General features: G+C 34.4%; 1 protein-coding gene and 1 pseudogene across 1 annotated transcript; both read left to right on the forward strand.

The window, feature by feature from the left end:
• On the forward strand, window positions 1-25,323 carry LOC128557633 (sacsin-like). The gene is made up of 5 exons (XM_053545310.1): window positions 1-124; window positions 21,240-21,298; window positions 21,829-21,950; window positions 23,489-23,605; window positions 25,028-25,323. Exons 2-5 carry the CDS (start codon window positions 21,295-21,297, stop codon window positions 25,259-25,261), a joined length of 477 nt encoding a protein of 158 aa, XP_053401285.1. The 5' UTR covers window positions 1-124; window positions 21,240-21,294; the 3' UTR covers window positions 25,262-25,323.
• Window positions 1,031-11,410, forward strand: LOC123532489 (uncharacterized; annotated as a pseudogene).
• Window positions 25,324-25,369: the final 46 nt, after the last annotated feature.

Here is a 25,369-nt window from a genome sequence, read left to right on the forward strand (position 1 = left end):
TTTTATGTCACGCGGAAATTATCTACTTTCGATTTGTTTTCCAGAAAAAATGTGAGATAACAGCGGGGGACGGTGCATATTATTGTTATATATAGATCTACACAGTAATTGGTTTATATACACAGTAAGTGGTTTATGTTATTTCAGACTGTGGCGTACTTATTTTCATTTTATAGCACTTCAAAGTTCTACTGTATTAAGCGAAATATTTCATTTTAGCCTGCGGTTTTGATATAAATGGTAACTTGAACAAATTTCATATACCCAGTCTGTAAATTTATAGACTGAACAATCTTTAAATTTATGGATTGTCCATAAGTTTACAGTGTATCTATAAAAACGACGAAAGCATAGACCTGTTAAATATTGATATTATCAAGTACCATCCACAGGTGCTAGACACATAATCTAATATTTTACTTAATAGGCCTATATATGTATATAGAGACTTAAGGTCCTGAACGGAACAAACACATCATGCTGAACAAACAAGAACACTGTTGCAAGAATCGATCAGATCACGGTTTTCTCTTTGTGGTCGCCACTTAAAAGCATCAATCCAAGTGTTAACACTTTTTAATTCATTAAAATCCCTAAAATAGCAAAAAAATGACGAAAAGTTTCACAAAATTCAACAATCATCAATCCATGTCGATTTCGACGTCCATTCTATACATGTATAAAACACGGTTTCTGCTCGATTCCTACGAAATAAACGAGAAACGGCTAGAATTTCCACATACTTTCAATAAATGAACTCTTTTCCTGTCAATCTGCGAAGTATAAACTGAACGATAGCCCTCTACAGACATAAATCACCTGAAAATATACGAAATGATCTAATTTGTGACAGTATTTTATCGCCATGTATACAGTTCTGCACTGAATATTATGGTACGAGTTGATTGGTTAAGACGAGAATCGGAATGGCTTGCATTTCATCGCTGCCGGAAGTTTACACTTTGCGCGTAAACCAAGCGGAACTTCTCGGTTATCTCTGTAATATATTGCAGTAGTGCAAGAGGAAAAAATGAACGGAGAACAAAAAAGCGCGTTGAAATTTGTCCAGGATGGCCATAACGTGTATATAGGGGGGTATGCAGGCACTGGCAAATCATTTCTGGTGACAGAAATAGTTTCCTGGGCGAGGAGCTCCGGTAGGCAAGCAGCGTTAACGTGCACCACAGGTGTGGCATGCTGTCTGTATCCGCAGGTATTTTTTAATACATGTACATACAACAGTACAATGTATTACTAATTTTTTTATTATTATTAGTGACTCATGTCATTGTCAGATGTAGTATGTATCAAAGATCATCTGAGCTTATGCAACTTGTTATTAACTACGACTTTGTAAAATAAACATTAAAAATAATAAAGCTCAAGAGCTAAATATATTAATGAGCCACACCATGAGAAAACCAACATAGTGCTTTTGCAACTAGCATAGATCCAGACCATACTGTGCAGATGCATGCCGATGAACAGTCTGGTCAGATTCCATTTTGTTCGCTTTCAAAACCAATTGCAATTAGAGAAACTGCTAGCGAACAGCATGGATCCTGATCCGACTGCACTATGTGTAGAGACCGTACCATAGCTTTTAGCAGTCATTGATTTTTCAAAAACAGTGGTTTTAACAAGAGCACCGGTTACGATTAAAAATGTAAACACGGACTCTGTCTATAAATTATTTTAATGAATGAATGATCGTCGATCTTAGTCATAATACTGATTGACAGTGAATGCTAATGACTCCATGTGTTGCAGAAAGGTATTTAGTTTGTAAATGTAATTGATATACTCTCGAAACTGGTAAAGTAATTGCTTATATTTAGATAAAGCCCACTGTCTTTGCCATTCGCCAGCTGCTAAAAAGGTAAATATATAAGATTCAGTGTAAGTTATATTTCACTGGTTCTACCAGTTAGTAACAGGGCTTTTCATCAGGAAATTGGGAAGAGGCCTTGGCCTTTCAAATTTGGAAATTTATGCGTGATAATTTTCCATTTTGGGAAAAATTATCAACTGGAAGTAAACATCGAAAGACGAAGCAAATTTATCTCCACTGAAACTTGGACTAAAATCCAGGCCATGGAACATAATGTATTAGACTGGCAATGTGTCACAACTGGTTCTGTGGGCTGTTAGGCTAAATTGTGCGACAACAAATCTATACCAGACAAATGCTTCCTCTGGAAATACTAAAATGTAAACAAAATCTTAACCATCTGTTGCATGATTTGGGAAAATTTTCCTTGCATTTTGGGAAATATCTGGCCACTGTTGGGAAAAATGGTACATTTTTGGATTGGGAAGAGGCCTTTTATAGGCTTCTGTTAAATAAGGATGAAATGCCCTGAGTAAGTTCATACTCTAAAAAACAAGTCAGAGAAAATTTAGGCAGTTTTGACCGATTAAAACGTTTGCAGCATTAGATTATATTTTTTCTTTACACAAAAATTGCCGTTAGGTAACAAAATGAATACACCAATAATCCGGAATATGCCAATTATGTGTTATTGTCACAAAACTGTTCCAGTTCACGTAATGTCATCGGTGCACTTAAACTGCCTTGCTATAGCTACTGCTGTCACAGAGAAGTGGTAGAGTGTCTGCCTTAGGTGTGAGAGGTCCTGGGTTCGAGTCCCAGTTAGAGCTTAACAATTTTCATTCTGCTACAACATCTTTTTGCTTTTAATGGACTGTTCCAGTTTTTCTATATTTTTAGCACACAGTATCATGGATCATTATTTAGAAATCCAGATCACAGTTGAATGTAAAATTAAATGCACCCAAGTAGAAAATATTCGCTATATTATGTCCCTTTGATGTTTCTGCTCTCCAGGTTCAAGAAGAATTACATTTCCTTGATCACAAAATTTTCTTTTACATGAAAATATTAAAATTTAATGCTCATAACTCTACCTTTCTGGTTAAAATTATCAATATATCTATTTTTGGGAAATATATGGACATTTGTCTACATTTCAAAGCTTTTTAACTTCATACCTATGATTTGAAAAACTTAGGTACTATCTCTTCTATATGTTGGTTTTCTCATGGTGCAGCTCATTTTAAAAAAAAAAACTTTCTGAAATAGTCATCGATTTTATGCGTATATGGAGTACTAGGTACGGAGGAATACTTTGTTATTAAACATATATCACCACGGATATAAGTTATTTTCATCTGTGGTTAATTTGTATAATGGCTAAGAAGAGGCAGAATCAGGATTTTGTTTTGGACAATGCCTAAATTCTCTGCAATAATTTAGTAGTTGTACAACAAAATATGCAATCTGACTTTTTTTTTTTTCATAGTCTGAGGGTGAAACCTCCAGATAATAACCTTATTTTTTAAGATATATATCTGAAGATGTGCCCCTTGGTTTTAGTCAAATAAAATATACAGATAATGATGAAAATATGCATTAGGCCTAAAAAAACTCTTTGTTTCCAGTAACATGCTAAAATGAAATCAAGGTAGGTAGGTTGGGAAATTTCATTTTTAAAATATATATTTTTTTCCATTTAAGTGAGACTTCATAAATTATTTTTGTGTTAAAAAAAAATGAATAAAAATAAGGGGATAATGCCTTTAGAGCATCAGTAACTTTATTTCTTACACCACTGACCACGTTTAAAGCATAAAAAATGCAGTTTCGCAACTTTTTGTACAAAAGTTGAAAAAATTCCTCCAATGCCATAAAACATTTAGCACCAGGCCAAAAATTTAGGCTGTGACACCGGAAATAAACACATTTTTTTACACCTAGCTTAGATCAAAGATAAAGTTTCTTTTAGATTTTTTGTTATATTTACCAGTCAACTGTATATAATTTCAGCTGTATCAACCAATGACAGTGCACAAATGGAGTGGCTTAGGAGATGGGAGGTTGACAGCGCAGCAACTCAACACACTCATAGACGCAGCAGATGATCGCTATATAGCGGCTGCAAAAAGGATGAAAAATGTTGACATTTTAATAATTGACGAAATTTCCATGTTAAGTAAAACGATGTTTGAAAAGTTAGAGTCTGTTATGAGTGATGTGAGAGGAAGTTATTTGGTAGGGCACAGCTTGTCGTTGTAGGAGATTTTCTCCAACTCCCCCCTGTTAGAAATTCTAGGTACAATGACCCTGGAGAATTCTGTTTCCAGTCTGAGGTATTTCCTGTTCACAGTATATATCTTCTACATGTTATGAGACAGAAAGATGAACAGTTTATCAAAATAGTGCATAATCTTGCCATTGGAAAGGTTGACCATGAAACTAGCGCTTATGTGAAACATTTAAGTAGACCTTTAACATCCCCAGGCCAAGAAACGACAAGACTTTTCTCTGTTAACATATTAGCAGACATTTACAACAGAGACTGCTTAATGAAACTCAATGGTGACGTCTTTGAATTTGAAGCAATTGACGAGGGCGAAGAGCGGCACTTAAACACCTTGATCGTTCAGAAGACACTTTGGTTAAAAAAAGATGCAAAGGTAAATACAGAATCAATGCTTTAAAAGTATCCCCTTACAGATTTTATTCTTATCTTGAAACCAGAGTTGACTAATGTCAAGTAGGTACATTTATGAATGATGTTAGTTTGTTCAGGTTTATACTGATTGCATAAAGGCTAGTTAAATGCTTACATGCATTGAAAATAAGACTGGTAAAATTGTGTCCTTCTTTATGTAGCTTAAACAATACACTACAGTAATTAAGCCATGAATTATCACAACAGAATGTATTTTTACATGTAAGCAAATAAGTGTTCATTTACATATTCATTTCAGGTCATGTTACTGCGTAACCTGTCTGACCAGCTTGTGAATGGTTTATGTGGCACAGTAGTGGAAGTTAGAGAGGGTGAAGTAGATGTCTACTTCTCAACTCTAGGCAAGCTAACTACTTTAACAAGGATGAACTTTGCAGGTATGCACTCATGTGAAATAATTTCTGATTCAAACTGTGACTCATTACTAAGTAGCGCCCACCCGCTTAGCTCAGTAGGTAGAGCGTTGGTCTACGGATTGTGCGGTTGTGAGTTCGATCTTCGGACGGGGCGTATGTTCTCCGAGACTATTTGATAAACGACATTGTGTTTGAAATCATTAGTCCTCCAACGCTGATTCATGTGGGGAAGTTGGCGGTTACTTGCGGAGAACAGGTTTGTACTGGTATAGAATCCATGAACACTGGTTAGTTTAACTGCCCACCATTAAATGACTGAAATACTGTCAAAAAACAAACAAAACATTACTAAGTAGTATTAAGCAAAAAAGGATTATAGGTGTCACTTGCTTTAATTCCTATCAAATGCATTAAAACACAAATAGTTACATATTACATGTATATGTAGATATCTTAAGAATTATTGTAATAAACATAGCTCAGTGTTAAGTGGCTATTATTTAATGATGTATTCCTGGAGCTAACAAAAGATAACATTGTTGAAGTGATTAGATATAGTGTATAAATTTTCAGTATTTGATCCAGCCTCTAACAGAAACTTAGCAGTGAGAAACCAGGTGCCGCTGAAATTATGCTATGCAATTACAGTGCACAAAGCTCAAGGAATGACACTTGATAGGTATCTTAATTTTCAAACATTATGTCTTACTTCTGTTACATAGAAATGACATATTTACTTATATATTTAAAGAATGGAATAAAATGTTAGATACAATATTTTAAGTTATTTTTTTAAGAATAGAAAATTGGTTAGGGCTCAGTTCAATGGTCGATCAGTTAATCTTAAACACATATACCCTAGATATTGTATTTTTGTTTACCCAGATAAATCATAAAAAAAATCTAAGGACAGTAAGGTTAGTAAGAAATTTTACAGCTTATGAAAACAAACTAATGTTTGGAAACATTATATACTAAACTGATAATACTTACATTTAGGGTTGAAGTTGACTGCAGACAGATGTTCCAGTCTGGACAACTAGCTGTGGCGATGGGTCGTGTGAAGTCACCTGATGGTTTACGGGTGGTGAACTTCACTGAAGACGCTGTTATTCCACAACCTTCACCGGTATTAGATTTTTTGAACCGACAGTGGATACCAGCAGAGGTTGATAAATCCTGCTGCCACACAAGGTGAGAACTTTGTGTACTGTCTTGCTTTAATATGCTCCTGATCCTGTTGTGTCACATTATTTCACATTTAAATGTCATCAAAAGTTTGCTGCCATTCATTGTCTGCAGTCACGTTACTTAGCAGTTAGCATCAACAGGAAGTTGGCCTAAACTTAGACTCAATGTTTTCAGTAATTAATGTCCTTTGGGAACATGCAGACCATTCAATGTTTTCTGAATAATAGAATTCCACAAAGCAGGTGCTCTGAGACACTAGAGGACTTGCGCATTTCAGGAGCTCTTCACAATAAAACTCTGAGACAAATGTACTGCAATTATTTGTACTTCAAATTTGCTATTATTTTGCTTGCTTGCGTTCTATGCTTCCATAAGATATTCTAATGAATTTATATCTTTGGCATGATATTCCAGTGAGGCAGCACTATAACGTCTGGCATTGTGTACACTGCTACAAGTAGACTTGAAAAATTGTTGAAAAAGACACTAAACCCGAACACACACACATACATTTATAAATATGCGACTTATGTAAATTTCACATTATCTTGATATGTAATCTCTGTATTTCAAAGTTACTGCTATTTCAAGACTTTAATTTGCCGTGTTACATTCGTAGACATTTTATGGGTTGACTGTTCATTGTTTCAGATTTTCTTTTCTCTGATTTGTGTCTGACTGTTTTATTGGAGGAGAAAGCGAAATTTTCTGTCATTCTAGATACTGCTTTTGCATTACTTTTTCTGGAAATAACTGATTGGCCTAATATGACTCCATTTATGTTTCTTCTGTACTGCAGGGCTGTAGGATTAGTGTTTAAACCATTAAATTTGCCTCTGTGTTGGCAAAAGTTATTTTCAATCGCATCCGAGTTGATCATTGCAGGCACTAGTGAGGTACCGGGATAACTTTCAATGATGTACTTGCACAATTCAATAAATCCTATAATAGATGATTGCACATCTTCGTGACATTGTGACGACATAAGGGATTTTTGACTGTCCGTTTGAGAAGACCAGTTTAGGAACCACTGTTGCACAGCATTTAATTTAGTAATGCGCATGTCATTTATCTCGTTAATGGTTCTTCTGTCTCTGAATATGTCAATAATGATCGATGTATTCTGCAGTAACTCTATCGCCCCATCCAGTACCGTTCCCTTTGCTCCTATATGTTGCTGGTAAGACTCCATAAGGTTTAACATATCATAATTTAGTACTTCCTCTGCAAGTTTGTTCCTCATTTTCTCAGACTGATTGGGAAAAATATGTTCATTAGTTAAACTTCTATGAATCTGAATGGGATTTGTTCTGTCCCATTTGTAGGCATCAATCCACATTTTCCATGTTATTTCATGTCCAGAAGGTAACTTAAGTAATCTCGTACATTTTTCATGTGTGCCACTTTTTAACATGTTGTTTCTTATCTTTTTGAAAGTATGGGAAGGATCCATCATAAAAATCATGTCTTTTGTCGGATCACATGGCATAGGGGCTTTCATCCTACTTTTTATGTTGTCATCTGGAAAATGTAGGGACATGAAGGACCTGTTGCTGACTGCGCCATCCATACATATGTATTTGCAATTAAATCCATGCAGAGATAGTAATTTTACAGAATCCCAAACATGTATATAAATTTCGCAAGCATTCACTTGGTTGGAGATGAAGTGAGCAAAAGGGAATCTAAAACCAGATATACCTTGAAACAGAAATTGCAGTACATGTGTCCCTAACTTCTTTGATTTTTTCCCTTCACGCAGTGCAGCCAGATTTTCGCTTTCTGGCCCCATGTCGACAAATCCCACCATTTCAATAGATTTACCACTTTTTTGTATTTCTAATTTTTGTTGGATTGACATCTCATCCAAGAGAATTCCCCCTATTCTACCACTTTCTGGAAGGTTCATTCTGGTAGCCTCCTGGTCCATCCAACGAAATATGTCAGCTGACAGTCCAGGTGTGTGTGTTATACTGTTTTTATACAGCAATATCATAGAAGGTGATGGTAACAACAAAAGTCCTGACTGCCGTATTTGTATATAGCTTAAAGGACTTCTTGTGTACCAGTTGAGACTTTCATTCATAATTTGTCTGTCCCATCTGTTCTGTTTTGCATTTTCAGTGTTACTATTTTGAATTTGGGACATTATTAATGTCAGCATAGCATCTGTGGCAGATGGCATGAGCTCTTTTACTTTTTCATATACACTTTTTTCAGGTGTTGTGTTCACATACACAACTTTTTGTCTTTTACAAGTAGTACAATGTTGCTGCTTCATAAAATTGAAAGGCACAGACTGTTTGCAATATTTTGAACGCACAACTTGCTTTTTCACCGAATTTGTCTCAATGATTTCATTCATGTAGTTTTCTTTTAATTGTATTTTTTTCTTCTCCAGATCAGAACCTTCACACATTAAAATTGTCTTTACTGTTTCACAAACATTTTGAACTCCCACTTTATTACAAGCATATTGTGGTGATATAAGTAGTTGAGTTAAATCTATGGAGGCACCTCTAATGAACACGGAGAATTTGTTTTCTTCAAAAAGAATTGTTTTACATATTTTACTATTGTTAACTGACATGTCAGTTTCATATTTCACCTCAACCTTTGTATCTGTACAGTTTTTTACAATGAATCCTGTCGGTAATGATGACACAACAGTTGCTGAATTAAATTCACTGCCTACCGGTATTGGATTATCTTTCTTCCAGGCAAGTGCATAAAAGGCCTGTTTCTTTCCAGCAAACATTTTTCTTGTTGGCTTGAGTGTGAAGACTCTCTGTAAAATTGCACCAAGTTGATCGCCTGTCAGACTTTGAGCCCCATCTTGTGAATCCAGGAGGATTTCCATTTTGTATGTGTCTAGTATGTCTTTTACACATATGCTGCCACCAGAATCTGCAGACAGATGCTGAATAAGCCTGTGGAAGAAAAAAAATATCAGTTAAACTGTCTGAACAAGATGGCACTGTACACATATAGGGCTGTGACACTGTACACATATAGGGCTGTGACACTACACATTTAGGGCTATGACACTGTATACATATAGGGTTATGACACTGAACACATATAGGGCTGTGACACTATGCACATAGAGGACTGTGACACTGTGCACATATAGGGCTTTGACACTGTGCACATATAGGGCTATGACACCACATGCACAAATAGGGCTCTGACACTGTCCTAGGGATTATGACACTGTACAAATATGGAATAATGATGAAGTTACGGCAAAATCCATCGTACAAACATTGAAAATTTGATGTTAACCTGATAAGAAGAAATTGAAAATAGGTGTTTTTTTTTATATTTGGTATTTTCTTGCACATGAAACAATGAATATATTGTGTAAGCACATGTATTTTAGGAAATATATCTAGTTATTTACATAAACTCATGTTCCATCTATCAGAAAAAAATCATTTATACAACATAAACATTAAAGTTCTTTTTTAATTTAGCATTTTTTATGCTTTCAGATGTAACAGACATGTAGAAGAAGGGAAATCTGATGGTACAATATTGTCAGTTCAGCCATTAGACTCTGATATTGATTTTGATGATGATACCACTGAGCTGTTGGCAGGTCTTGACATTGAAAGTGTAATTTCTGAATCACATACTGTACAACAACCAAATTTGTCTCTTCCAAAAGATATCAAAATAGAAGAAGAACTGAATTCATTGAAGTTTAAAGAACCTTCGAGAGAAAATCAGACTGTTTACAATCATTTCATTCAGTATTTACTTGATAATAGTGAAAAACTTCGAGCATTTTGTGCGACACACTACTTTCATCTTTTACAAATATTCAACGAAAATGTGAAAGACAGTAAAAAACAAAAAGGACAGACTGCCTTTTTCAAAGCTTTTCAGTCTCATGTAACATCTGGTGTATACAAATCTTCAGTACTGAATTTAATGCCAGAGTCTGCTCATGTTGATGTGATTTTTCAATTAGGGTATGATATAATGTCTATTTTAAGAAAAGAAATAACAAATAAAGCAGCGGAAAACATACCAGAACAGGATTTATCTCAAACTTGTTCAAAGAGACAGTTTGACAGTGCCATGACTGATACGGCTAAAGGAAAAGTGCGATATATTGGAGGGTACATAGTGGCTAAACTTAGATACCAAACAAATTCGATAATACGAAGAAACGCCTTCAAAACAGAAGTATCCAAAATTGAACAGTATGAATTGGCAAAAAGAACATTGCAATTTTTACATTCATTGATGTGTTCTGAGACTTCTACCTCTGAATATCCTGAAAGTTTAAAGGAAACGGCAAGGAAACAAAACATTAATAGAGGTCTCACAAATATAACTGACAACGCTTACAAGTTCTTTGAAAGTCTAATCGGTATTATCTTATCTTATCTGACAGTAGAAAACCTCAACAAGTTTGGTGCAAATCTGCACAAGCATATTATAGATTCTGTAAACTCAGATTCTAATTTGTACAAAAGTTTTCTTCAGGTTTTATGTAAAGCTTCTGTTACTGAAGAGGTTTCCTTTGACAGCCCAGATATTGAAGACAATATTGGATCTAATGTCAGTTCTTGCTTACATGACATCACTTATAATGCTGATGTAATAAATGAACTTTTTGGTAATGTTCTGTCGATGGCCTGTTCAGTTTTGTTTAAACAGTTTTCTAAAGATGTAGTAAACTCTTTTAAAATTAAGAAAAAAATGGAGCACCGCAAACAGGTTCATGTTTCAACTTCAAAAACTAAAAAAAGGAAAGAAACAGCATCTGATTTAAAGGAACCAGTTCCATCAACATCTGAAAGTAGGGACCATGTCCCATCAGCAAACTTGGTACCAATTCCAGCAACAGCAAGTGTTATCGATACTACTGAACAGTCCAGGCCTATTTTGTCAGAGGAAACAGCATCTTCTGATGAAGATGAAACATTTTGTCTTAAGTGCAACAAGTTGTATGTTGATGGAGCAGACTGGATATGTTGTGATAGTTGTAATAAGTGGTTTGATAGAAAATGTGCAGGCTTATCAAATGCTTTAAAATGGAAAAAGTTCTCCAAAAAGGGTGTCAGTTATTATTGTATGCACTGCCAGTGATTTAAATGTAACTCATGGAAAATGTTTTGCAAACAGTTAATGTTAGAAACAAGCTAGATGGGTTTTTTCCTTAGTCATATTTATAGTAACTCGCTTTGTATTGCGAAGAATTACAATTTTTACTTGTTTATTTCAAAAGGCTTTGATGCATTAAAATATACACTCAACAAAATTCCTAATCGGTCAGTTTATATTTGTATTACTATTTTGTCAATAATGCAGGTATTTACACCAAATTTCACAAGCCGAAATTTGAATAGGTACTGCAGCTACTTATTAATTTATTTTTGGTGACTCATGGCAGAAGTAATGGCATTAGGCGTTTTGCCTAATATTGGATATTTTGCACCTGCAGTGCATGTGCACCAACATGCACGTGTTTGTTTACAATTTTGGCATTACTGACGTAAGTCCAACTAGAAAAACACATATTGTGGTGAAATTAACACAAGAGCAATGGGATCGAGCTGTCGGAATATTGCTAGCTGGGACACATTTACGACAAGCGTGTTATTGTTTTTACAATTTCAATAGAATTTTGATGTTATTTGTTTGTAACTGTTACTTTGATGGTTATTTCCATTTGTAACCTTATTTTCGTTTACAAGAACCTTCACTCGTTGGTTATCTACCATCCGCGCTCTTTTTTTTGAAATTTAACCAAAGTACAATTCATTGAAATGACCGATTTTGAATTCTGTTGTATAATTCCGACAGCATGGCGCGTTGCTCTTGTGTCAATTTAACAATGATATGTGTTTTTCTAGTAGGAATTTCGTCAATAATGCCAAAAGTGTTCATTAACACGTGCATATTGGTGCACATGCCATGCACGTGCAAAATATGCTAAATTGGCCAAAATGCCTAAAGCGGTTACTTTGGTGGTGAGTAGGTCAAAAATAAACCAATAATTAGCTGCAGTACCTATTTAAATGTCGGTATGTGAAATTTCGTGTAAATACTTCCATTATTAAAAAAATAATAATACAATAAAAACTGACCGATTGGAATTTTGTACAGTGTACATGGAATCATTAGATTGAACACACCAATATATACCTTGTAGATATCTTTCTTTACAAGATAGCTTCTTTACCTTTTTTTAGTGACTTTGCATAGTTTTGTTAATCAGCTTTATAAGCTTTATATGAGAACAATTTCCAGCCTTAATGTTAGGTTTATTATATTAGTTTCAAGATCGCAAAGTTAAGTTTACAAAAATTATGGAAACTTCGAAATCTAGAAATTTTCAAGTTGAACAGAAAAAATTATTATGACATCCAAAAGGATTTTGAACAGTAGAAATTCAGAAATATATCTTTGGTACACAGTGGTGTATTCTATGTAATAATACCATGTTCATTGATATGCACCTGGCCTTCAGAAAGAAACAAAGGTAAAAGATAATTCTGCTTCCAAAGTAGACAGCAAATTTCTGTGTTTAGATTCTTGAATACTTTCCTGTCCAGGAAGTCTGGAGAAAAGCATAGACTGTTTCCCTACTTAAATACTGGTGTAACTTGGTCCCTACTTTCAGATAATGATGGCAAAATGTCTTTTTTGAATAAGTGTAGACATTGTTTAAGAAATATTCTAACATGACTCACAAAGAAGGCAATCATTCTCTGTATATTCTGCGATAAACAATGGTTGACAAAATTGTGACGTCAAATTGCCGCATGAGGTCTGATACATTATGCCTTACATGAAGTCCAGCATAATATTTAGTAAAATATGTCATTGAGCATGTCAGAATGAAAACGAAGGCCTTGGTTATTTGTTAATTCTAACATGGCTTGATTTGATTACCATTTAAACAAAGAAGGAAGTCAAGCTCTATGTATTCTATGATAAACAACGGTTGGTGCTTGGACCGTTAAGAGAGCATTATGACGTCAATTTACCACAAGACGTCCGATAAATTACTCCATAGGTAAATGAAGTCCAGCATAATGATAAATGAAGTATGTTATTAAGCATGTCGGAATGAAAACAATGCATGAAGGCTTCTTGTGATTTATTGCCTAATTTATCATGGTTCATTGTTCATATGTTTTAGTATTTAACTACATGATGTACTCAGGCTAACAGCCTCGTACTTCTATACCTACACATCTGAAATCTGAACTCTGAATCATGGTAAATTAGATGATAAAACACTCAAAGGCCTTCATTATTTGTTAACATGGTTAATTCTAACAAAGCCTAATTTATTTCTATATCAGTAAAGATTGAAATTGTGTGTTCATGCAAGACATTGACCTTGTGGTTTTCAAAATAATGGAGGTCTTTCTTTTATCTCACCTTACTTTTATTCAGTTCAGTATTAAAATGTCTGTTGGCAAATATTACCCAAATTAATGCAGTCATTATATGTGTGAACATTCAACTTAGTGACTCAAGTACTTTTTAAGTAATAAATATAGCTAAATTTGTCACCTGAGCTAAATTTGTCACCTGTACACACCATAAAGTGTGACATTTTGCATGAAGGCTTGTTTTCAGCTGTACTTTATTTTTTGAAATGTTTTGATGTAAGTTTAACTTTTTCATAATGTTTTGTAGCATCTCTGACCTAACCCAATGGTAATATGACAGCTCACTTAGCCTTGCATTGTCAACATACATGTTTCCTATAGACAACTATCTGGTATATTAGAAACACTTCCTTTAACCCTTACCCTGCTAAATTTCTATAATGGAATGGTTCATCTTTCAATTTGGACAGTACCATTAACTGTTAAAAGGATGTGCAGGCTGATCTTGGTCTGCACTGGTCATAAAGGCAGAAATCACTTGCCGCCGGCAGGCTAAGGGTTAATCAGAGGCAGTCTTGCAACAGCTAAACAGTCAACTTGGCAAAAATTACTTTTTTCAATTTAGCAATGGCTAATCAGGAATATTGAAAAGAAAGAATGCCTGCTAGTGGTTAAATATTTTTTAAAGGCACATATTTCGTTTGCTTTAAAATGAAATACTTTTTTCATCAATTACATCTCTTTCCTACCAATATTTCATATCTTGTAATGAAACCCTATTCAAGAAAAATAGTGCAAAAAAATGTTGGAAAATTTGTAACAGTTGATTATTTTTTGTGGCATAATGTGGTATGTGCTTGGTCTGAATGTTTTTTTTCTAATCCAATCAACCATTCTGCTTTGAAGACAAAATGTAGTTTTTTTTTAATACATAGACTTTCTCGAAAGTAATATTGTCTATATACCTTGAAATGACCCATGTGCACCTTTTCTGTAGCATTACAAAATATGTATTACTTGTTCATTTTACGCAAAGCAATGTATTAACCTGTGTGTTTACAGTGTGTTGATAAATATGTCTTAATTTGCATTGAATGTCATAGAATTTGTTCTAATGAAACTCTTGGCAGGATGTTGCATTTTATTCAACTTTTTAAATAAATTCGATATGAAAACACACCCCTTTAACATCAGCTAATTATTTATTACTAACAGCTTCTTATTCATAAGTTGGAACATGTGGTACATGGCTTAATAAAGGGAGATAAATCTGCTAGCCTTATGCTAGGTTTTCCTCTGGTACATGACATTGTCATGTGTGGTTATGCATCTTAAAGTCATGTATAATTCTATATTGATATTCATATACTTGATAAATGTTTTTTTATGATAATGTCATTGGAATTTAAGTCAGTTTAAATATTTTACCAGCTTGTGAGATAAGGAGAACCATTTTTTAAATACAAGCAAACATGCATGAAACAGTTGCACATTAATAACACCCTTACAGACAAGTTACAGTGATGTGGTTTTCATCACAGTAGCTAGACAAATAACCAAATATTTTTCTCATAGGCCTATATATGTATAAGTCTCATATATACATATATAGGCCTATTAAGTAAAATATTTGATTATGTGTCTAGCACCTGTGGTTTTCATAAACGAGTGTCTCTGTCCATGCAGGATTTTTAGGACAGGGTTTAATATAAAGGAAATTTTTCAAAATGTAGGTATTTTGAAATATAGCAAATCTGTTATAATTTAGTAATTCAGCATATATGATGGCTGACAGCTGCAGTTGGCTTTGTTGACTATATGATATACATTTATGTATGTGCTAGTTTTAGCTCACCTGAGCCAAAGGCTCATGGTGAGCTTTTGTGACCGGTCAATGTGCGGTGTCAGTCGTCCGTCTGCCAACATTTTCTAAAAAAAAAATCTTATTGAAAACCAACAGGCAGAATTACACCACACTTCACAGGAATGATCCTTGGGTGGTCCCCTTTCAAAATTATTCAAAGAATTTCATTTCATGCAGATCTCTGGTTGCCAAGGCAACCAAAAGGAAAAACTTTAAAAGTCTTCTTGTCCAAAACCGCAAGGCATAGATCCTTGATATTTGGCATGTGACATCCTCTAATGGTCCTCTGTGAAGATTGTTCAAATTGTGCCCCTGTGATGAAAACAGGCCCCGCCCCGGGGGTCCCAAGTTTTACATAGACTTATATAGGAAAAAAACTTTAAAAATCTTCTTGTTTGAAACTACAAGATCTAGGCCTTTGATATTTTGTATGTAGCATTGCCTTGCGGTCCTGTATGAAGATTGTTCAAATTGTGCCCCTGGGGTGAATAGAGGCCCCACACCGGGGGTCCCAAGTTTTACATAGACATATATTGGAGAAAACTTTAAAAATCTTCTTGTCAGAAACTTTTGATATTTGGTATGTAGCATTGCCTAGTGGACCTCTAACAGAATTGTTCATATTATGCCCCTGGGGTAAAAAGAGGCCCCACTCTGGGGGTCACTTGTTATATGAGTTATATAGGAAAAAATACTTCAAAAATTTTCAGATCATATTTCCTAGACTGTTTTATTATATTTACCTGATGTACCCAAATGATTGTGGGTCACCTTACTGTGACCTTGACCTACTTTCTTGTTTTTTAAGATACAGCCTTGAAATTTGGATGACATGTAGAGTTTTGCATACCGAACTTAAAACTGACTTTCAGTGACCATGAATTTGACTTACTGACCTACTTTCTAATATTTTAGCATCAATTCGCCATTTGATACATGTGGCTCATGTTACTCAGGTGAGCGATTCAGGGTCATCATGACCCTCTTGTTTGGTGTATAATTTTCATTATTGAAGGATAATATATAAATAATAATGATGATAATGATATTATAATAATATAATAATAATTACAATAATAATACATTATTTGTGACAATTGCATGATATAGAATTCTGTTAAAATTTATATTGAATAGTAATTGAAATGAATTTATGCTCTATAAATAAAACAATTCACTAACAGCCAGTGTTCTTATATTTCATTTCACAGAAAAAGACAGCATACTTAGCAATATTTGTCTAATTACAGACATTAGAGCTCATCTTGGATCTCAACCCATTTCCACATAAATGCGGCATATGTTCCACTTAAAAAATACAGTAACTGCATAAATAATGATCCATTCATACCCAGCTGATGTCAGCTAGTGTAATAACCTTGACAGTTAACTTGAAGGCTTGAGAAGTATTTTGTATTTCCATTGATCAGATTGAAAAATCTTTTACATAAAATTAAAATGTCCAGTGCATAACCGGCTGTGTATTGTTATCAATAAATCATATGAAAGCTGTTCACTTTCCATTCCTGAAAGCCATCATTTCTGGGACATTAGTTTTCTTTATTATTCATTAATACATTTCATAAACATGCAAATTGTCAAATGATACATCTGTAGACAGGGATATAAACTAGCTATTTTTATTTAGAGGCCCAGGATGTCAGAAATAAATGTATTACATTAGCATATTTGGGCATTTTTTACAAAATTTAGGGGCCCTGCCAAAAATCCAGGGGCCATGGGTTACCGGGCCCATGCTTATTTACATCCCTGATAGAGAGTGTAGCACATACAACTGCTGTTACTTGATTAGCTCTCTTGTCCAACGGAGAAACTGCCAATCATCTGAGAGGTAAATTCAAATCTTGAAGCAGTTAAAACATTTTTTCCTGGAAAGTATACTTCTAGACAAGCATTCGTCATATTTTTGCCATAATTTATAAAAACGGTGCTTAAGAAAATGTGTGCAAAATTTCAAAAAGATCTCTGCGCTGTAATTTCTTTGAGATTTTCATATAAACCTCTGATGTTGATTAGGCCTGTGTGTGTAGCACATGTGCTTGAGTCCTTTTTATAGATGTAGTTCTTCTGTGGCCTTTAACCAGGCTCCACTCCTACTTTTGATGAAAGGGTAAAGAACAGAAATTACAAAAATCTGCGTAATATAGGCTGTGCATAGCATATTCATGAAATCCAAAAAGATTATACATATATAGGCCTATCAGTAAAATATTTGATTATGTGTCTAGCACCTGTGCCTGTGACCAGTACCACATTCTTATGCCATGTCTTCACGACATTTAATTACTTTAAGCCTTGTCAAGATTCCTATAAAATTAATTATTTCTGTCATCTTCCACTTGCCTGTCTAACTTTATGTTACATACACTGGTTCTAGTGTTATTCCCAGTGATTTTTATCGGACGCTCATATATAAAATCTATTCTATTCTGTTCAAGTACTGATATTTTTTAGTCAATTTTCACATAAAATCGGGTGTAGGATTACAATATAACTACGGGAATATACAGATTGTACAACAATATTACCATGTTACTAAGGCCATGGTCAGTCAAAGCGTAGATATATGATTTCTCAAAAAAAAATTCTGAGAACTTTACTGTTTAAATTTCGCGCTACCAATATGTTTACAAGGCAAGGTGAAGGTCATTTTAACAAGTTTGTTTTTCCGTTAAATCTAAATTATAGTTTACATAATATCATACGTAATAAATATATTTATACACAATAATATATAATTTTAGTAAGAATTACGGGGAAAAAAGAAATAAACATTTTTTACCTGTTTTATTATTGACCAATCGTATAACACCGTTGCTTCGCATCATTTTCCTGTCACTTCAGAATCAAAATGGCGAACGTCACTTGAGCTGCGCTTGCACGGTTGATATTTTCTGGTGATTTATGTTTGTAGAGGGCTATCGTTCAGTTTATACTTCGCAGATTGACAGGAAAAGTGTTCATTTATTGAAAGTATGTGGAAGTTCTAGCCGTTTCTCGTTTATTTCGTAGGAATCGAGCAGAAACCGTGTTTCATACATGTATAGAATGGACGCCGAAATCGACATGGATTGATAATTGTTGAATTTTGTGAAACTTTTCGTCATTTTTTTGCTATTTTAGGGATTTTAATGAAATAAAAAGTGTTAACACTTGGATTGATGCTTTCAAGTGGCGACCAAAAAGAGAAAACCGTGATCTGATCGATTCTTGCAACAGTGTTCTTGTTTGTTCAGCATGATGTTTTTGTTCCGATGGGGACCTTAGATCATATATATACATATATAGGCCTATCAGTAAAATATTTGATTATGTGTCTAGCACCTGTGGTACCATCTCAGCATCTGCAGTACCATTGTGAATACATTTTAGCTCGACTTTACGAAGTGTGGAGAGCTGTCCTACTTTACCCGGCGCCAGCGTCCTTCCGCTTCCGCACCTTGGTTATAGTTTTGATGCACTTTCTCTTTATATCTGTAATTACTTGATGGATTTGTTTCAAACTTAAAATAGTTATTCCTTATCATAACCCACGTCATCATACGGCATAAGGACTATAACTTTCGCACCAATATCTCATGAATAATCCCCCTTTTACTTAAAATTTCAGGTAAAAGTTTTGATGCACTTTCACTCTCTCTAAGTTATTACAGAAAGGATTTGATTCAAGCTTCTACATCATCACTCACATGTTATGACACAAGGGCCATAATTCCGGCATCAATTACTCCCCTTTTTTACATAGAAGTTCAGGTTAAAGTTTTGGTGCACTTTCACTCTATCTCATATATTGCTAAATGGATTTGATTCAAACTTAGAATAGTTGTTCCGCATCATCGCCCACATCATTTGACATGCCGTAACTCTGACATCAATATTTTATGAATTATCCCCCTTTTTACCTAAAATTTCAGGTTAAAGTTTTGGTGCACTTTCACTCTTAGACTAACTATAGCACTTACTAAATGGATTTGATTCAAACTTTAAAATAGTTGTTCCACATCATCACTCGCATCATATGAAACAAGGGTCATGACTCTTGCGCCAATATTTCATGAATTATGCCCTCTTTTTTGGGTAGAATTTGAGTTTAATGTTTATGCTGTTTCACCATAATCTCTGTTGTTACTAATTAATTTGGTTTAAACTTAATGACACAAGGTCCACAGTGCTGGCACCAATGTGGTATGAGTTATGTCCTTTTTTACTTAGAATTTCAGGTTCAAGTTGTGATGCACTTTTGGTCTATTTCAATTATTACTAAATAGATTTGATTCATATTATTAGTAACGTAATATGACACATGATGCATAACTCTTGCAGAAAGTTTCCATAAATTATGTCTCTTTTATACTTATTTATATGTTTTGATATAGTAGTCGCAACTTGACCGCGATGGTTGACCTTAGGCTGATTATTCATATCGATTATTTCATTATAGAAATCAAGGGTGCTTATAGTAGCCGTGTATATTTATATTGAATTAGTTTGTATACATTGCAGTATCAAAGTATATATACTTACATTTGACCAGTTAAAACTTTCCAATACACTAATTTATATTTACATAAATTTACATTTTCTTTTTCTCGTGCAGCTCGTGTTTTACGTACACTCCTTTTTAATAATAGGTTGTGCCTCATTATGTATTATAATGAAAAGGTCAACCATCGGGGTCAAGTTGCGTCCACTATACACTATATATTTATCTGTTATTACCTACTGACACAGACTTAAGCCAATACCAACAGTATTAACAATATTAAGTCAATTTATCTTCATCTACATAGAGTCATTAAAACTCCAGTGACAGTTCCAGCTTCCTCAGATGTGCCCTATATCACTATCCAGAATCAAAATAGTTGAGCGTGATGTCTCCTGTGGCAGCTCTTGTTTATAAAAATAATCGATTTTGCAGATTAGTTACATAAGATTTTTTATGTTTAAAACCTACGTGTTTTTGTATCTGCAATTGAATGAATTCTTTTAGCAGTGTTGCGAAATTGAATGCAACGCTCCTACTGTATAGGAATAAAAAATTTTACTCCAAGTTCCTTATGTGAACAAAACGCTAGGGACTCTAATAATATGGAATTTAATACCCGGATCGTTGCGGACAATTCACATTCATTGATGATAAATATGAAATGAATTAACCACTGTGTTTGTTTGTCTTGCATCTCAAGTAACCGTTGGCTACATCGATTTTCACAAACGTTGGTGCATTGATTATCTGGGCTAAAGTTCGAACTGGCATTGATCAAAATATGCAAATTATCGTTAGTAGGAAATTTGAAAGAAACCTTAAATAAGAAATGAAAAGAGGCGTTTGACAATATTTACTGGCATTTGAAAATAAAAAGATTTTGAAAACGGTCGAAGAATAATATTTTTGCCGCTGCCTGGTGCTTTTTGTTTGCAATTCTATATGATAAGCATAATTGCGTGTTGTCTTGAAAGAAGGTCTTATATCCAGTTTTTTATCAGTGCATTTATAATCACAAGGTCGGCACGATATAGTATTGGTTTTCGGAAATTCTCGTGATTATGTACATGATTTGTTTTCTGAAAATGTTATATTAACGGCATTATTTCCGAAAACTTGATATCGCTGTTGTTTTATGATCTCACTTTATTAAAATTTACTGTGGGTTGTGTCATACAGCGGTTCAAAATACCCAATATAAAAGATAATCTTGTTTAATCAATACGACCAAAGCAATGATTTAAATAAAGTGGCACGTGCAATACCGTGTGTTTTCCAAATGTTGGATTAGTCCGCTTAACTTTAACTGGATACCTTGGGTTTCAGATCGTATTACCCAAGTTTATGTAACTTCATGCAAGTGTTTTATGTCGAACGTTAACAAAAACAAATTTACATTTTAAGGTGAAAGAAAGAGAATACAAAAGGCGGATCTGAGGATCTCTTGCAAACAAACAAAATGGGTAAGTTTTTTTTTGTTCTTTCTTTTTTCTTGTAGCTTTAGACGGTGAAGTAAAGAGTAGCTGAAATATTTTTAATTATAAAAATGATCATGCATGACAAACTCGTAGGTATTTTAACTGCTGCACAATTATATTTGTATACTGCATCGCCATCGTTAACATTTAGTGCGGACTAAGCGTTAAAATTACGCATAACATCAGTCTGCCTAACAAGAAACGTCGTACACTTTTAGAATATTTTTATGCATCTATTATTCTTGTTTGAAACACCATTAGTTAGTATTATCTAATTTCACATTTTACTAGTATGATTAAGCGTCACTGAGAGACTTATACAGAATATAGAATTTCAATATATTTTCCAGACTTGGGGTATTCTTATAAATAAATACTGTCTTGGACATTTTTTCATTTTTTATTTACAAAGTACTTGGACAGAAAAGAACTAAAATTCAAATTTCACGAACAAAACTCTACATGTGTCACTTCAAGTATATCCGTGTATTTCAAGAGTTTTTTGATGATTTCAGAGTCTACTAGTGACGGTATGTTTGACCCAGGGATCAGTTTTTCCTCCATGAAACAGCCACCACTCATCAGACAGTTGAAAGGCATTCTTTCAGAGTACCCAGATGGTGGACAAATTTTAAAGGTAACTTAATATTCTCTATTTAATGATACATCAATGACTGTCGGTAATTAGTACACAGTATATCCCATGTACATACATTGGGACATAGTAAATGATAGTTTATCATATTCTTGATTCATTTTGTAAGTAATAATAGTTTTATTTAATATCTTTAAAAGTAGAATATAATTGCATGTTTTTCGTGAATCTTCTATCATATCAGCTCGGACTGTTCTATTTTACGTACAAAATTGTCCGCTTTTGAGAGCCATTGAAATATTATCTTTAAGATCTTCACGGCATGTGCTGATAATGATTGTCAAGTGAATGGTACTTAAAATAATATCCTTCTATTCCGACCATTTCAGATGATACTTGTAAAATATACTTGAACATTGATAATTTAAAATAAATTCCGCGATTGTATGGAAGGCGAGGACAGCCATTATGTAGAATATATATAAAAACTCTAAATTCTAATAAATTATATCGTAATCATCCCCGCCGGCATGGACATATGGGTTATTTAAAATGCAGTTCCTCCGCCTGTTCGACCGTACGTACGTCCGTCCAAGTATAAACAAAGACAGACCACTGATCTTTTCGTCACACGTTTAGTCTAGATTATAATTTTGGACCAACTGAAGGGAATTAATGAAACTTGACCCTTTAATACAAAGCTGTTTTTGTTTTGTTTTTGTTTTGCGAACAATTACTTTGAAGACACAGAAGGGACTTGAAGAATTCCAATAATCTATGTTTCTTCCTGTACATAATTTGTTTTATCCCCACAATAACTTTGTTACGATAAAAATCTTTACATAAATTCTAGAGGAAGTACAGAGCGCAAACACTCTGTTGTAACTTTTTCCCTACAGTTTTGTCTATAAATAACATTTATTAATAATTAATCGATAAGAATTTAATCAGCTTCAACAATAACCTATTTATCTCCCCTTTCAGACGGGCTATTGCTCAGACTACACACGTATGGATTCCCAGAATAAGAGAATCTTATATGTCTGATTCACAATACCATATGTCTGTCACACACACTCCCTACTAACAGTTTCTAAACTCTCTCTCTCTCCAAAGTCTGAAGTGGTTTCGCTGTAATAAGCTTCTTACGAGTCAGTTTTCTGCAGTTCTTAAAAAGTCTCCCCGTACTTGGATTCGGTGTTGTTATATTTTCTGTCCTTTGGGATAATGGAGTTCATTCAACATATGTGTAATAGAGTTCCGCTTACGCACCGGCGCTAGGGGGCGTGAGAGGTGTTGCACATTTCATTACCTCTCATGAACAGACTCAGTCAAACCGAGTCTGCTATTATCCTTCTTGGTTGCATTCTTTGCTTCCAGAGGATCTTTTTACAGATTTATTAGGCTTATGTTTTCTAGCAATTTTCCGTTTTAAAATTAACGGTATTGCCTCAGTACATCATAACGGACTGTTCTAATTCATTATATACACATTAAGGACTACAAAAATATTAAAATATTAGGATTGGGTCAATGTTTTACCACATATACAAAAGTTTTCTGTATCCTGTTTTGTGTAGGAGCTTATACAGAATGCAGAGGACGCCGATGCCACGGAAGTCAACATTCTCTATGACGGAAGGCACGTCAATGATCAGGGAAGCGGTACCACTGCAACTTACAACAAATTCTTTAAGGTAAGATCTTTTGTTTTTTCTTGTGGCCACACAGACTAACGATACTAGAGACACTGTCTATGTAAGGCAAGGGGTCACCTGGATGGAGTCACCTTTCAAACTAGTCGATAGAGACTCTAGCATGGATAACTAATATGTGCGTAAGACTGGAAACGTCAGCAGTGTCGGAGAAGTAAACGAAGTCAGTGACGTTGACTTGTACGTCATTCTGATGCCCCATTATGAATTGTCCAAAAATGAAATGACGAACTTATTGAGTCTTAAACAGTTTATATCATCGCAACCCTGCATCATAACTTATGTAATGTTTATACATTACAAAACGTCGTTTGGCTGGGGCTATATTAGAATCACTTCATCCCAATAAATTATCACAATGATAACAATCGGGACGTAAATCCATGTACAATAACCATTAAACAGAAATGTAACAAAGTGAGTGCAACTTGATGCTGGCCGCTATATGGTAAGTAGTGTCATTTACAGGAATTAATAATTTTGCAGCCATTCTTACACTCTCTGAGAACCAGAAAACATCGTTTTAGGACATTGGATACTGTTCTGTATACGTTAGTAGGTTATCAGAAATATATCGACAAACATCATACGCTCAAAAGTAAATCGCGAAATGAAACCAAGTACATTTCTCAATGCATAGCTAATAATCTTTTCGTTGCATTAAGTTAAGGTTATTAAACGATACTTAATTGTGTTGGGCTGATGACAACTGAAGTTTACCGTCACTAACGTACTTTTTAACGCCGCAACATCAAGTATGGAGTAAGGAGAGTTGTTACCGGTACAACAACAGTCTTATGGTGCACTTTGGTGGGCAATAAAATGTCTTGCCATATTTAAACTCGATCAATGCTGTTAAATCATCTGGTCCTTTGGGCTCATTTTGTGCATTCAATGTATATCTGCATAAAAGAATTCCGATTTAGCCGATGCTAGTGGTGGGTGGGGCATGAGAGTGTTAAATGCTACATTGCCTTATATAAACAGACTCAATTAAAGCTCTTATTTTGTTTGGTTGTGTTTCATACTACCAAATGATCTTTTCATAAATTTCATTATGACATTAGTGTCTAGTTTTGTTTACACTATGACATCCTACAAGAAACTACAAATCGCGCTCGTTTACCACCAATCTGGAAAAAAAAAGAAACAAAAAAAAACATCGATTAAAAAATGAACTTCTTAATTTCAAGTTTTGAAGTCAGTATGAAGTAGCAACGAATTTAAAAAGAATAGTTTCATATTAATGTCACGGAAGTCAGTATGTTAATTAAGACCTTCAGTATCACGATTTATATACTGATATCTGGTGTTCCTAAATGGAAGAAATTTTCCTATACTCCCAGTAAACTGGCAATTATTTCCAGGTCGTTCCAATTAAACACTGTTTATTGTTCTATTCAGGGTCCAGCTCTTTGTGTTTCAAATAACGCGATCTTCAGCGAGAAAGACTGGGAGGGAATAACAATGATCTACAGTAGCGTAAAGGAGGACGATCCATTGAAGGTTGGGCGGTTTGGTCTGGGTTTCAAGTCCGTATTTCATATATCAGGTATTTATCAGCAGGGCATTGTTTCACCAGAGCATAACGTGAACGAAGAGAGTCAATGTGTTCACTCATCGTTCGCCTCCATTTGAATTTTCTATCTGAAACATACCATTTGATATAGTTAAACAAATTGCTACATTTAACAAAAATAGTCTCCATTTTTATTTACTTTTTTGAACATTGAGGACATCAATTTA

The sequence above is a fragment of the Mercenaria mercenaria genome, chromosome 6, assembly GCF_021730395.1.
Source record: "Mercenaria mercenaria strain notata chromosome 6, MADL_Memer_1, whole genome shotgun sequence".
Classification (NCBI taxonomy): domain Eukaryota; kingdom Metazoa; phylum Mollusca; class Bivalvia; order Venerida; family Veneridae; genus Mercenaria; species Mercenaria mercenaria.

Excerpts from the sequence above, each read along its gene's own strand:
- LOC128557633 (XM_053545310.1), top strand. Across the intron at positions 21,951-23,488 it reads ATGGTGGACAAATTTTAAAG|GAGCTTATACAGAATGCAGA; the intron begins GTAACTTAATAT and ends TGTTTTGTGTAG. Across the intron at positions 23,606-25,027 it reads CTTACAACAAATTCTTTAAG|GGTCCAGCTCTTTGTGTTTC; the intron begins GTAAGATCTTTT and ends TGTTCTATTCAG.